Source organism: Xiphias gladius, chromosome 6 (genome assembly GCF_016859285.1).
Source record: "Xiphias gladius isolate SHS-SW01 ecotype Sanya breed wild chromosome 6, ASM1685928v1, whole genome shotgun sequence".
Taxonomy (NCBI): Eukaryota; Metazoa; Chordata; class Actinopteri; order Istiophoriformes; family Xiphiidae; genus Xiphias; species Xiphias gladius.
The window spans coordinates 30055736-30069907 of NC_053405.1; the positions used below are offsets into that span (position 1 = coordinate 30055736).

The following is a 14172-nucleotide window of genomic DNA, read 5'->3' on the forward strand; positions in this document are numbered from 1 at the left end:
TTTTCATCAAAAATCTTCATTATATTCATATCTCATTTTTATCAGTGTTATTATGGAACTGAACTGGTCAGAAAACGTTTTTGCTGTGTTTAATAAGGCACAGTCCAAGTCACCTTTCCCTAAGGAAATTAAAGTTCTTGGAGGTCGGTAAGAAGCTTTCACGTTTTCTACTAGAGCTTTGTTGAAAGTGCATTGCATTATGCTGGTAATGCTAATGGCATTAATAAGACTCATGTGTTTATTAAAGGGTTTGGTCTTTAATAGGTTAGACACTTGATTGTGTAGAAATGCTCTCAAAGAAAAAAAAGGTAAACTGATTAATTAAGTGGCTTAACTACTGTTCTCTTGGAATTTGGCTTGATTTGTGTATTAACGTAAGTATTGTAGGCTATCGACAGTATGTCTCTACTGTTGTGGCTTGTCTGATTTTTGTGTTTGTTTCTTTCTTCTACATGGACAAGTAATTAATTAAGGCACTTCCAAACAACAAAATAGGATTAAAAAAATGGTATAATGGCATCTGCTGTTTTAAAAAGAAGGGCACTCTCTCAACACAGTTTAGTTGAGACCTTCTGGGGTTCTGTAAGGAATTACTTTTTAAAGGAAATAGGACAGAAGTCCCATCTGCTATTCAGGACCACAACCCTTCCCTCAGATCTTAACACATTTAAATGATGATGCCATGAGGGCAAATGACTGATCTGAGAAACAAAGACATTTGAAATTAGAGAGGCAGTCTGAAGATGCTATGCTCTGGAAGCAAGATGCCTGAGAGATATACCTACAGATGCATGCATGGCTCAAGGACGTGAGTCGCATCACTGAGAATGCCTGGCATGTGTGCACTTCTGCCCGAGGGGCTGCTCTTTTGTTCGTCAGATAGGGAACACCGAGGAGGAGAAACAATGCCATTCATGACAAACTCTGCTCCGCTACACACTGTAGATACAAGTACTATGATGATCTGGCTGTTGGCTGAGCAGATGGATTTCTGGCAGGTCAGACATTTTGGTCAGCTGTCTGCAGTTTGAGGAGTTCTAATTTCCCATATGGCTGCTGTCAACAATCTGTTATGAACTGTCATGAATTTATTTTAATATTATTGGCGTAGTATTTTACATGTTGTGACACAGAGTTCTTGACTGATACTGTGCTATGAGTAATAAGAAATAAAACTGACCAGACCAGACTGTCCACATTTCTTCCTGTCATCTGCGGCATTACATTATTCTTTCTTTCCTCGTGCTTTCCATTTAATGTAGAATTGCACAAAGTGATGTTGCCTCTCTCTTTTTTGGCATTATTTTCGAGGATGGCATCATCATCTTCAATGGTTTTTGGAGTTTTCAATGGTCCAAACTGATTGGGGCTCTGTGTTTATATTCAGTGTGAGCATCTCGTTGTCACCGCTTTATTGAGCAGTAGAGCGTAAGCATTGATGTCATATGTCTTAGATCCTTTGAACCTGTCTCATTAGTCTGGTAATATATACTGAGGTAGACTTCCCCCTGCACCAAGTGTACAGAGACTTACATAACAACAGAGAGAAAAAAAGCATATTGAAAGGAAGAGCAAACTTTAACAGGGTTCATCTGTGCAGAGAAAGAGTACAAAACATAAATAGAAAATTTAAAATTTAAGAAAAAGCCAGGAAATGAATACAATGAGATTATAGAAAAATTGAATATGAACAAAGTCAGTTGTTCCTGTGGGTTAAAGAGATAACTTAAGGATCAATAAAGGAAGGAAAGAAATATAAGTTTGATCTATAGTGAAATCGAATGGCCCAATCCGGTTTTTTTTTGTATGAATATATTAATCATTTTTGTTTAATGTACTGCTTTATTCTACATGATTTGTTCTGTGCATCTGGTTGCCCTGGAAGCAATAACTATGATGTTATTATAACACTTTTTCAAGTCCTTATACTTCTCTGTCACCTCACGTTTATCAGAACAATGTAAAGTACAGTATATAGTAAGAGAACTATAAACCATTTAGGCCCTGATGAAAAACCATGTCACCATGTCCATACAGCATTAGCGGGGAAGGGTGGTTCTCTTTTGAAAACATGCAATGAACGTCTTAAGGCCTAGACCCCTGAGCTCAACCACTGAAGCTTGAAAGTGTATTAAAGGTGCTCTACATGCTCATATCCTTATAAATACACAGGGGTCACTCACATACTCGTTGTCTGTCAGGTCAGCCATGACAAAGCAGCGATACTGCTGCTGGCCAGGGAGAGGTTTGTTGTAGTAGCCATTGTATTTCTTCTCATCACCCAGAGTGAAGATCTCAGGCAGAGTATCCAGCTTTGCTGCAATGTAGGGCTGCAGGAAGTCCTGGCTCTGTCTCCTCTTTCTCTGCAGACTGCTGTCAGCGCCAGCCTCTAGGAGCTGCCAGAGGGATGACACAGTAGGAGACTTTGGAATGGACATATCATGAAGTGGAATGACAATGGAAAATAACACAACATGACAGAACAAAATTGATCTCTGTAGGAGAGTGGTTTTTCTCATGCCTCCTTCCACACAGATGACAGGGGACACTGAAATGTTCTTCGCACATTATTTCTATTCTTCTTTTCCTATTTCATTTATTCATTTTTCTTCCCAAGTAACTTCTGTTGCTTCCAATCCCATCCCTATTCAGTGTTTTTTAATTTTGATTTAATTTTGCCCACATCTGTACAACGAACTTTTCTTTCAAGGTTTGGGAACTAATAATACTTGGTCATAAGCACAGCAAAATATGTTTATTAATAGTAAATCAATTATAGTTAAGTTAAAAGAATTGTTCATTATTTTGGGAAATACACTTTTTCATTTGAAAGTCCTTTCCAAGAACAAGATCATAATAGTGATATCAATCTCATGTGTGAGCATTAAGTGTGAGGCTGGAGTCAGGATGTGGTCAGCCTAGTTCAGCAAGAAATAGCCCCTGCATAAAATTCACCCTCAAACCAAACATGTCATTTTACATTTCTGGTTTTATACATATAATACTAACAATTCAAGTGTGTTAATAAACATGTTGGTAGGTGTGTTTCTGAACTTTGGGTAGTACCAGGCTAGTTGTTTTCCACCTGCTTCCAGTCTTCCAGTAACACATCCTGACTCAAGTTCTGTACTTAACACTACAATATGCAAGCTCTGGAAATCAAGTAAGCACTAGCAAGAGGTTCAAAGATGGACCACTCCATTCTTCCCAGCCCTACCCTCCCCCTGCTCGTTTTTGGTCCACTCAGCCTTTCACCTACATCCTTGTGGTGTTTGCCGTCTCAGCTATAGCAGCAATCGGGAGCTTGCTAGCCTGAGAGTCAGCCATAGTGATATCTTCCAACGGCAATTCTAGCTTGAAGCTTCAGTGTGACAGTTGGTGACCCCTGCCCAGCCTTTCCCCCATCACCATCCCAACGACAACATTTGAACTTTCTCAAGATTTCCACATTTCCATGACACTTACTAAACACTATTTGCTCTATGGAGGATCAGTGTCCACTTTGGTCATGGGATAAACATCCCTTTGGCACCATCATTAGGCTAAATGACCAACTCATGGCATTTAAGGGCCAGATTTTTTAACTAACTCACTCTAACTCTACCCTTAAATTAAAGTTTTCTGTTACACAGGACAAATAATATAGCGCAAAAGGCTGATTACTTTAAAAGTATCTGAGCACAATCATGCTCCTCAGAGGAAGAACCCTGTGCAATTTTGTGACTTCTTGACCTTTTTTGGGCATCAAACATTATACTTTCAGTCCCTGTAAAAGCAAAGCTGTAAAAATAGTTTAATCATCGCTACATTGTTTGCCCCATCCAAACTTTTCATATTGTTTTGTGTGATGAATATTACAGCCTCGGGGCTGCTAGAAGAGCTTTAGACTTTCAGTTAAATTGGCTGTGAGATGTCAGCCTGGAGCCAGTTAGTGAAAATCAAGATACAGGAAATAACATGGAATAAGATTGTGCAGTACAATAAACAGCCAAAGAACGCCAAAACAAATAGCAATGTGTTCTTCTGTAATCTACATGAATGGGGAGAGATTGCTTCATAATCACAGTATTTCCAGATCAGACCATGGCAGTGATATTCAAAAACTGCCAAAGTGTCCCTAAATTACAACACATGATCCCCATTTATGCTGAAGTGAAGCCTCTATACATTAGACTGACATTACGTTAACTGACATTAATTGGAGACCTAACTAAAACTAGCTCCAAACTTTAACCAAACCTGCCCTAATATAGTGCTTTTTCTACCTTAATGGACAAAGCGCTTTACAAATTGCCTCTTATTCACCCATTCATACACACATACGCTTATGGCAGAGCTACAATGCAAAGCACTGGCCTGCCCACCTGGAGCAACTCAGGGATCAGTGTCTTGGCCTGAACACATTGACAACTGGGGCTTGAACTGCCAACTTGTGCTTGGTGGATTAAGCTCTAACTCATGAGCCACAGCCACCCATGTATGATGGTTGAATTCCATTTAGGGGCTTCAGTTTCAGGGTGCTGACATTTTTCATGCTGGTTCATTGTCACAGCTTACTGGAGCAATTGAATAGAACAGTCACTATCAATGTTAATAGAAAATAGAAACCCGTGTTTTTCCTACTAGGACAAATCCAAATGTCCAAAACGAAAAGGTCTATTGTATTCACGGGCAGGTCCCTGTTTTCTTTGTATCACATGCTCTACTAGCATGTGCCCAAAGAAGCACAGATATGCACAAAGCATGTGGGTGTCACTACATACAATCCTGCCCACTACAGAGATCGATGATGCAATGCATGGTTAGACGTACTTCCGCTGATCGACAAGTGGTGAATTTAATGCAGAAGGAAAAGTATTAATTTCTTGAAAAAGTAGCAAAGAAACTTCTAGCTAATAAACATGGATGTAAAGAAAAATCAGGTTTTATCCAAAAAAGATGCTTTACAAATGTAAAAAAAGAAAATACATTCAACTCTTCTATTAGGCATCAAGGACTCCAACAATGTGCCTCATGCAAGATCGTTTTGAGATTTTTCATCATTTTCATCAGCTTTGCTTGTACACGTGTGAGGGATCAGACTCAGAACACCGTTCCAACAGCACAAACTTCTTGTAAATCATTTCAACATGGTGAGGTTTGATTATTAGCATAATTGATGCCCATAAAGCTCTGTATAAGACTACATGTGTTACTCTACTTGTGGGCAGGTTTCCCTTAAATTAATGTCATCTAAGAGTAAAAAGAAGAACTTCACACTGCGAGAAAGAGAAAAGAATATGTATATAAGAATATTCTAAATATGTACAAATTGTACAAGTGGTTCTTGCATGAAGTCTCAGTGTGTTTTGATGAGAAACACTGAATTTTAGTAAAACTTTTTTTGGTTAGAAGGAAAGGGTACTTTTAATGATAACCACTACATGCCTAACCCCAACCCTAACCAAAGCATTAATCAACCTGCAGCATTAACCTGAAAAATGTAATTATTTATCTTTTTGCGAGCAGCTGTGACTGTGTGGATAGACTTTGTCCCCTTTACATGGCCTGTACAAGTGTACATCCCCTCACCTCATGCATGTCCATGTCTTCTGGGTTCTCCCATCTGCTAAGAGAAGCCGGGGTGACTGGGACAACCACTATGTAGTACCACCTGTATCAAACACAGATACACGACTGCATCACACACACTTATGCCATGTAGTGTACATAGACACAAAACACAGTTTCATACATGCGGTGTCATTTCAGTCATCCACTGCTAATGTTTGGACGTAGTGTAGTGTCTTGAAGCGCTTTTCCGAATATTTGTTCTAAACTTTTTACATTCACTCTTCTCCACACCTTAACACCAATGGGATAAGTTTGGCTCTGGGACTGATGAAAAGGTCTGGGTTCATATAGAGATTGTATTTGGTTTTTTTTTCTCAATCAGCCCCACTTCTCTTATTACGGCTTACTTGTGGGTGATTTCTTCAGAGAAACAAACACTTGAAACATAATTAAGTCCACATAATTTGCAATGCCTGTCTTCTTGACCAAGCTGGGTAGTAATAAAAAGTGACCTTCAACTGAATTGTAGCCTTTGCATTTGAATTCTCTTGGCTGATTAATGGTGGTTTTAAAGCTCGACTCTTAAATAAATTGCTTTCTGGTATCAAGAGAGAGCTGGGGAGCAGTAGTGGGTTATTTTTAATATGGTCATGTGGTTATGGGTTGTAATCATTTCGTTGTTGAAACTGTTTTGTTTGTTCTTAAAACTACTTTGACTTAAAACAACTCTGTTGCAGCAGATAAATGGCTGGTTATGAACCGGCTAGAACAGGACAGCAAAGTAAATAAACCGGACTTGTAATGACCATTGAAAGAAATTTTTTCTATGATTTCTAAGCAGATTTATGTTTTTTTATGACTGTTTATTCCTGATGGACATGTGAGATAATGATATCCTCGGAAAGTGGAAGTTACACTGAATGATATCAACATGTGTTTAATTTCTGCTCAGATTTGACAGAGTTACGACACTGAGGAGTACGATTTTTGAGTCAAATTCACCTCACGCCATATCTTTGCCTCCCTTTCAACTCTCTGGCCCCGCCAAGGGAAGCTTTTGGCTTTCCCCTTTGCTTTTGTCCTGCTGAATGTCCATGTCTATAAAAGATCATATCCTATAATTAACTGATTTACTGGTTAAATGCTCTCCAGAGCGATGAGTTGAATTATTGAGGAGCACAACAAATATTTTACTCCTCTTGTGCCCCTGTAATGTTTATCCCGTCCAAATTGGGCTAAATATAGTACGGCAAAAACCAACAAAGAATCAAACAAAAAACAACAACTCAGATTCATGTTTTTAAAATCAAACCACTTGAAATGACTTATTTGAAAAGAGGGGATATCAAACCACGTAAATACAGAGAGGTAATTTTCAAAGTAAAAATATCTCAGTGCTTTAAATTCAGTGGTACGCACATTTCAACATTAAGTTGAAAATTAATTCAGTTGTGGTTAATTTCCACACTACAGTATTACACTGTAGTCATTAGAGCTATTATTTGCCTTTATACAAAGTCAGCCTTAATTACTTTCCACAACAATAAAATCAATGTGATATGTGCAGAGAAGAGAAGATATTTCAGAGCTGTCTCTGAAATCATGAATCATCCATTTTCTTTCATTATGGTTTCCCCTCAGACATACAGACAACACAGACCTGACAGGGGCTCCAGCAGGGGCCCTGGGCAGACTGACAGTCACTCTACTACCGTCCTCCACATCGTGTTGGTATCGAGCAGGTTTCATCTTTAGCAGGTCTGGAGCTGTTCGGATGGAAACTTGCTGCTGGAGGCCGCCGGCACTGTTCCCCCGGCTCATCAGCACAAAGGAATAATCAGTATCTGGCTGCAGTTGTGTGATCAACTTCCTCTTCAGGTTACCTTGAACCTCCACACTCTGCTGGTTATACAGGATCTGAAGGCAAAACGAAGTTTCTCACTAACACAGATACAGTTTGATTGAATAAGTAATGTTTACTACACTGGTTGTCTATGGTATGAATTGTAACTAATTCCAAGAAAAAACATGATTTTTTTTCTTTGTCTAAATCATAGGAATAGTTCAACACTGTGGGAAATTCATTTATTCTTGTTGAGAGTTAGATGAGAAGATTGATACTACAAGAGGTAGGGGGAAACAGCTAGCCTGTCTCTATGTAAGGTGAAAAAGTACGTCTACCAACACTTACAAAGCCCACTGATTAAAATGTTGTAGCTTGTTTGTTTTATCTGTACACAAACAGAAATCTAAATTGACCATTTCTGATTTTACAAGCTAGAACTAGACAACAACTGATACATCTTCCCAGCACTGTGCAGCCTCTCCGACCATAGCACAGGTTGACAGATACAGTGGGAACAGGTTTTGGTTTTGGTCTCTGTACAGGCACAATGGTACCAAACCTGGCAACCTCACTGTGACAGTAAGAATTCTGGAAGCTGCTCAGTCACTGCTCAGGATGTTGTTTCTCAAGAAATTGTTTCAGCACATAACTCCCCCTAAAACAACCCTGTCTCCTAGAAATGACATTTATTTACTGTACAACTAAACTGCAACAACAAATACATTTTTTGGAAATGTAATTGCGACCAGATTATCTTTCTAATTTACATACTTGGCAATTCGCAATTATGCTCATACTGAACATATCATTAAAATGTTCACAGACAACATATTTGTTTTCCAGCTAAATATCTGATCTTGAAGCTCAATATCCACTTGTAGTGACTCCAACATTATTAAACTGGTTTATGGTTCTGTTTAGACTCACACAGCACTTGGTTAACGTCGGGGAAACATCCTGGTCTGGTTTAATACAGAAAAAGTTCACAATGACTTCAGACCCAATGTGTTTAGGTACAGTAAATTTAACCAAAACCACTATCTTTCCTGAACCGTAACCAAAGTGCTTTTGTTGCATAAACCACAGACTAAACTGGGAATGCAAACTCTGGTCTTTGGTGTGACAGTTGTGCACTTTGTATGTCCACCATCCACCCAAAACATTTGCTGTTGCAAATGAGCCAGGCTATTTGTTTTGTCTTGCGTCCAGTCATTATGATGAACTAAACTAACCATGACCTCATTCCAGCTCCAAACTAAATGCACATGACACAAGACTGATATCAATCTCACCATCGGAAAGATAGTGACTAACTTGCATTCCCAAGAATATTGAAGAATTCTTTCAATAAAGATAGCTGTGCAGGTTGCTCTGGCTGTTGAACGGCCTTCGTGTTAGACACCAATGGTATCATAACCTTTAAAGCAGGTCAATTTCAATTTTTTGCTTTCTGTGGTCTGTAAACAAACTTTCATTAGTATTTCTTTATGCCTTCCTGTATAACATTGTTATTTATAGCCCTAATTCACTTTGCACTTGGAACCAACTATTGTGGGCAACTATTATTAGTTGCTGATTCACAGTCTTAAACTTGCACTTCAGCTTATCATTAGAGCTACATAGTGCCACTGGCTGAGTGACAAGACAGACAGGCACCTTAACAAATGGCCAGTCATAAAGTACAGTTAAAGGCAGAATTTAATATGGTACAAATTGATCTTCGTGATGATTTATGAGGCAGCTGTTCTTTTAAGGAGGCCAACACAGCAAAAAGTTTCACAAAGTGTGGAGTAATTGTTTGGTGATTGTATACATTTGGTTGAAATGTAAAAAATGTGTTTTTCATATTATGGTCATTACATTATGTTGTTTTAATGGTACCATGTACTGTCTGCGTATATAGTTCCTATGCCACAACTTATTTTATACCTAACACGAAACTACAACTCATAAATGGTTGAATGAACACTAACTATCTGGTCCTAGATCATCAGTAAAAAACCTTGTTCAGTTATTAAATTCAGTGTCTGTAATGTTTGTCTCAGTGTTGCAGCTTCTGTATGGCATGAGCTGTGAGATGATCTTACCTTAAGAGGCACTTGAGATTTGTAGGATTCTGGCACTTCCCAGGTCAGCAGGACAGAGGTTTTCATCACAGCCTTCACACCAAAGTTCTTGGTGAACACTGGAGGAAGGTCTGGATGATTATTAGGTGGTTAATTTAATTGTGCATAAGACTCAGATGATTCAAAGTTGATAAGGTGGTGCAATTTTTACATTATGCACCAATATTCATCAAAATAAGAGCAGTCTTCTTATTTTTTGACAGCATCATCTCAGTATTATTTTCTGTGATCATTTATAAACAAAATACCAATATGACTTAATGCTGCACTAATAATTAATTTTAATATCAATAATGGATCAAATGAATATATGTTCTAATAAGAGGTCACTTATAATGATCTACTCTACAGCTCTACTGTTTTAGCATTTCTCAGCTCATTGGTTTGAATTTGGGTTGAGTTTCCTTCAACTGTACTGTCTAGGTTCAGTCTCACAACTTACATTGTGCATGTTCATTTATCATATACTGTAATTGTAAACCATTGTGTTGAAATATTGCTTAGTTAGCTAGCACTTCACCATGGAGCTTTGACTGAAAAATGTCCATTGCAAGACCAGAAGAGACAGTAATATGGTGAGACAAAATGACCAATGATGCCATTAAATCACAGCTTCCAGCAAATTTAATTTAACAGAGCAAAGTTTTGATCTAACAGAGATGTTTGTCAGGCATCATCAAATAAACATCACTAAGCAGATACAGACACAAACACATCCATCACTCAGGTAGTTGTGATCTGCATGACTGAGACACCATCTGCTCTCGAACTGGACCAATCAGGGCAGACCTGGATAAAACTGTCTGATAGACCTGTATAGGGGACAAGGTGTGCCTCTATGGAAAGGGTAAAACTAGAATTTTTTTTAAAAATCGTCCCAGAACATATAAAATCTAATCCATCAAAAATACAATATCCCTCTGATGAGAGAAGCATTCTACACCTTTTGTAAGTATCACCAGAAATTTTGACCCATTGCTAGTTTGTATTTGCTATTGCAGGTTTACCCTTTTAGGCAAGTAATATATGAGCATTTTCTAATTTTCTACTTTTTCTAAATATTTTTCTATGTAGTAGTTTCTGTGATGACTTCTTCTGTGTGATTGTTGTGATTCATGCTTTACATTTGATTGAAATTGTGATGTATTAGATTCCATCCGTGCTGGTACCATTTTTTAAAATATATTTTCTAGTACCCTTTCCATAGAGTGTCAGACAGTGTTTTCTAGCTTTTTTCGGATTGGTCCAGTTTGAGAGTAGGTTGACTCAATCATGGAGATCATAATCTGAGTGATGAATGCGCTTGTGTATACATACTGCATATCATTCTTTTAATGTCGATATCGAAATGTTGCCCTGTTAAATTAAATTTGCTGGACACTATCATTGCAGCGTCTGGATCTTTTGTCTGATGTTTGCCTTCAGCTTGTTTTGTGATCCAACACCTGTAGATTTTTTTTGGATGTCTGTGTCCTACACCTTGTTTGAGTATACAAGCTTTTGCAACCAAAAGCTGATGCTTGGTAGCTGACTGACAGCATCCTTAAAAATACTATGTTAAATGCCTTATAATAAGTATTAACTGACAATAAAAAGCTGGGTTTTCACTCTGTTAACAACCTGTCTCTGTGAAAGAAAAGAACTGGCCACCTGTTGGTTAAACTGTTTCAAATGAAAAACAGACCACCATTTTGAGTTGGCTGAAAGTATAAAACCTATACAAGCAAGCATTAGTAGCGCAAGGTAAGAAGGGTTTACAACGTTTGAATGGAATATTTCCAGAGACTGCACCAAGTTGTGCAACACTTCTCTTTTGCTAGATCTATGTAAAATCTGCTGCTTTAGCCTATGGCAGACACAACTATGTCTTATTGGGACCATTTCATTTATTGGGTGGGAAACATGCCCAGATGTCTTCCATTGAAAAGCTTAGGGAAGCAGTTGTGCAATACTCTTTAATGAAAGCAAGTAAGTTAGTCTGACGTACATTTGCCAAACCAACCAGTTAGTCATCATCTTTGAAAACATACTTGGACAAACAAGACAAAGGTGAAATTTAAGCTCTATTTAAAGTGTTTTCAAAAAGTAAATTTTGGTTTTACAAGAGAAGAGACTTGAACGATGAGGTCTCTGTATGACCATCCAACATACAGTTTGGACATAAATCCTGCTTAACTTGCGCAACTCTGATAAAGCTGCTTCCCTAAACTTTTCTTGAGGAAACATCGATATTTCAGTTGATGGGACAGTCCCAGATGTGGCTAGCCAAGGCAGTGGCATAACATACATAGGAAACAAGAAGTCAGCAGATGTTGGTAACATTACAAAAATACCAATGAAAATGCAACCTGCTGCTGGATGAATGGTAAAAAAACATGTTTAGATGTTCAAGGTTTCCATTGAGAAGACTAAGGGCTCTATTTTCCTCCCAGTGTAAAACCAGACAGTTTTATGCAGTTTTCTTTCAGGTGCAAATTTTACAATCTCTGACTGTTTCGCTTATCTTATCTCTTATTTCAGACGCTGGGACAGTTTTTGTGTTTAGTTGACAGAGTTGCACACACACACACACACACACACACACACATACAGACCTCTCCAGAATCACAAAAACAGAAAACGCGTTTAATATGTGTTAAGTTTATCCTCCTTTCATCTGCTACACATTTTTTTTTTGATGATCTGTTTGATTTATTAATTGTTTAGACATCTATAACCAGCTGTGACAATATATCAGCAGCTGCAGCACCAACATACCTCAGCTACCTATTCATTCTACCATTAAGAGCATATTAGGGGTGTTATAATTTAATATTTGTGAATTTTTGTGGTTATGTTGTGTAGTTCTACTTTAGAACTTAAGGTACTTGATGGAGATGAACTTTTTTCTCTCTCTCTCAGAGACCTTAGCATCTCTCCTTCATTTCACCTGCTGCTGCTTTTAATGGGATCGAACTTCAACTAAATGTTGAACTCACAGAGTGCTGAGGTCACAGATGAAGCTACAGTAAGCTGCCCACAAGCACAATGCAGCACTGATAAATAGCTTGTTGTTCTCACCTGGCATGGAAGTGGACATGGTCCTGCTCTGGATGCTAGGGCTGATGGGACCTCCCCCCTTACTGGTGAAAGCTTGGACTCTGATGTCGTAGGTTGTGTCAGGCTGCAAACCTTTGACGGTCATCTGTGTTTCTGTGGTAATGTTGGTGTTGTTGTGCTGGCTATTGATATCTCGATACACCACCATGTACTTCACAATCTTCCCGTTCCTCTCGGCCAGAGGAGGGGGGTCCCAGGCCAGCTGGGTGGAGCTGGCAGTTAGGCCTACCACACTCAGATTCTGCGGGTAGCTGCTGGGAATGTCTTCAGGGGTGCTGATCTCCTTCACATATTCCTCTCCGTTGCCTGCTCGGTTCTTGGCGCACAGTTTGAAGATGTAGGTGGCTCCCTTGTGGAGGCCGGTGACTGTGAAATGATCGTCTATCTTTCTGAAGTCTTTGATAGTGAAAGCTTCCTCCTCTGCTCTCTTGTACTGCAGCTGGTATCCCACATGCTCCCCCACCATCTCCTTAGGGGGCTGCCACTGGATCAGTGCAGTGTTCCCTATGGTGGTGCTGATCATCATAGTAGGCTTACCAGGCACTGCAAGACAGGAAATATTCCTCAACATTCTCATGTCTCAACTCCTACATTACCAAATTCAAGAAACACTAAAAAAAAAAACCTTTTTCTTTCCAACTGTAGTACTTTCTCAGACGGGTGGAGAAAATCTGAATTTTTTAAATAGATCTCATAATTACAAGGTTATGATTTGGCTACCTGCACTGTATCGCCACAGTAATTTTTATAATTGTAATATCGTTAAAAATAGGTCAGACAGGGCAACAAGCATGAGTAGTCAGACTATCGTAAAGTAAATAAGCCAAAAGTTGCCTGACTAACCACCACTTTTGTGGCGGTAAAAATTAAAGTAAACGTACCCATAATGTCAAAAAATATCAATCACTGCTCAATAAAACTGTGTGAACAACTGAGGCAAGTGAGTTAAGTCAATGTTAAACCTGTAATGTTTGATGTGTAATCTGTAATGGGTGTTTAGAATAGACACTTTGAGTTATAAGTTCACCTTTGTTTCTTCCTCAAAATAGTTTGTAAAAAATTTTAAAAAAGTTTTACTAACCTTGGGATTTGTTTACAACATGACCAATAGCGCCAATGGCAGGAACAACAAAAACAGAAACCATGGTTTTCCTTTAGCCATGACCCTCACCTTTTAACCATGATGAAATCGGTTCCCTTACCTTACCTTTTGTTGTTAACCCAAACCATGATCTTTCCCTAACCCTAAGAAAGCAGTTTTTTGCTTAACCCTGACCAAACTTTAACCATAACAACGGAAGATCATGAAACTTTGGTAACAGTGATTTGTTATGATTTTGACAAACAATGTTGTCCCAGCGATAGGAGTGTTAGATCAGAAAATGCTAATTTTGGACCTGGACTTTTTAATGTCAATTAAGTTTGCAAGAAAGGTGGTTGCAGTAGAACTCCTGAGGGTGTTAAATTGAACTAGGTTATGGTTTGCTTATGAATTCACCTTATTCATTTTAAGAGGCAGAATTTGTTATTCCTTCACAGCTAACCACT

At 38.6% G+C, this 14172-nt stretch overlaps 1 protein-coding gene across 14 annotated transcripts in view; it reads right to left on the minus strand.

Annotated features, from left to right (window-relative positions):
* The window catches only part of ptprfa (protein tyrosine phosphatase receptor type Fa), a 221680-nt gene that overhangs the window by 64279 nt on the left and 143229 nt on the right, over positions 1 to 14172 (minus strand). For 8 of the 14 annotated variants that reach the window (XM_040129778.1, XM_040129769.1, XM_040129774.1 and 5 more), the window contains 5 exons: positions 12586 to 13167; positions 9487 to 9596; positions 7214 to 7470; positions 5572 to 5653; positions 2184 to 2396 (listed from right to left, as the gene is read on the minus strand). In XM_040129778.1, the coding sequence (XP_039985712.1) occupies positions 2184 to 2396; positions 5572 to 5653; positions 7214 to 7470; positions 9487 to 9596; positions 12586 to 13167 (1244 nt within the window). The remainder of the gene's footprint in view (positions 1 to 2183; positions 2397 to 5571; positions 5654 to 7213; positions 7471 to 9486; positions 9597 to 12585; positions 13168 to 14172) is intronic. The other 6 variants (XM_040129782.1, XM_040129780.1, XM_040129779.1 and 3 more) reach the window with 1 other exon arrangement.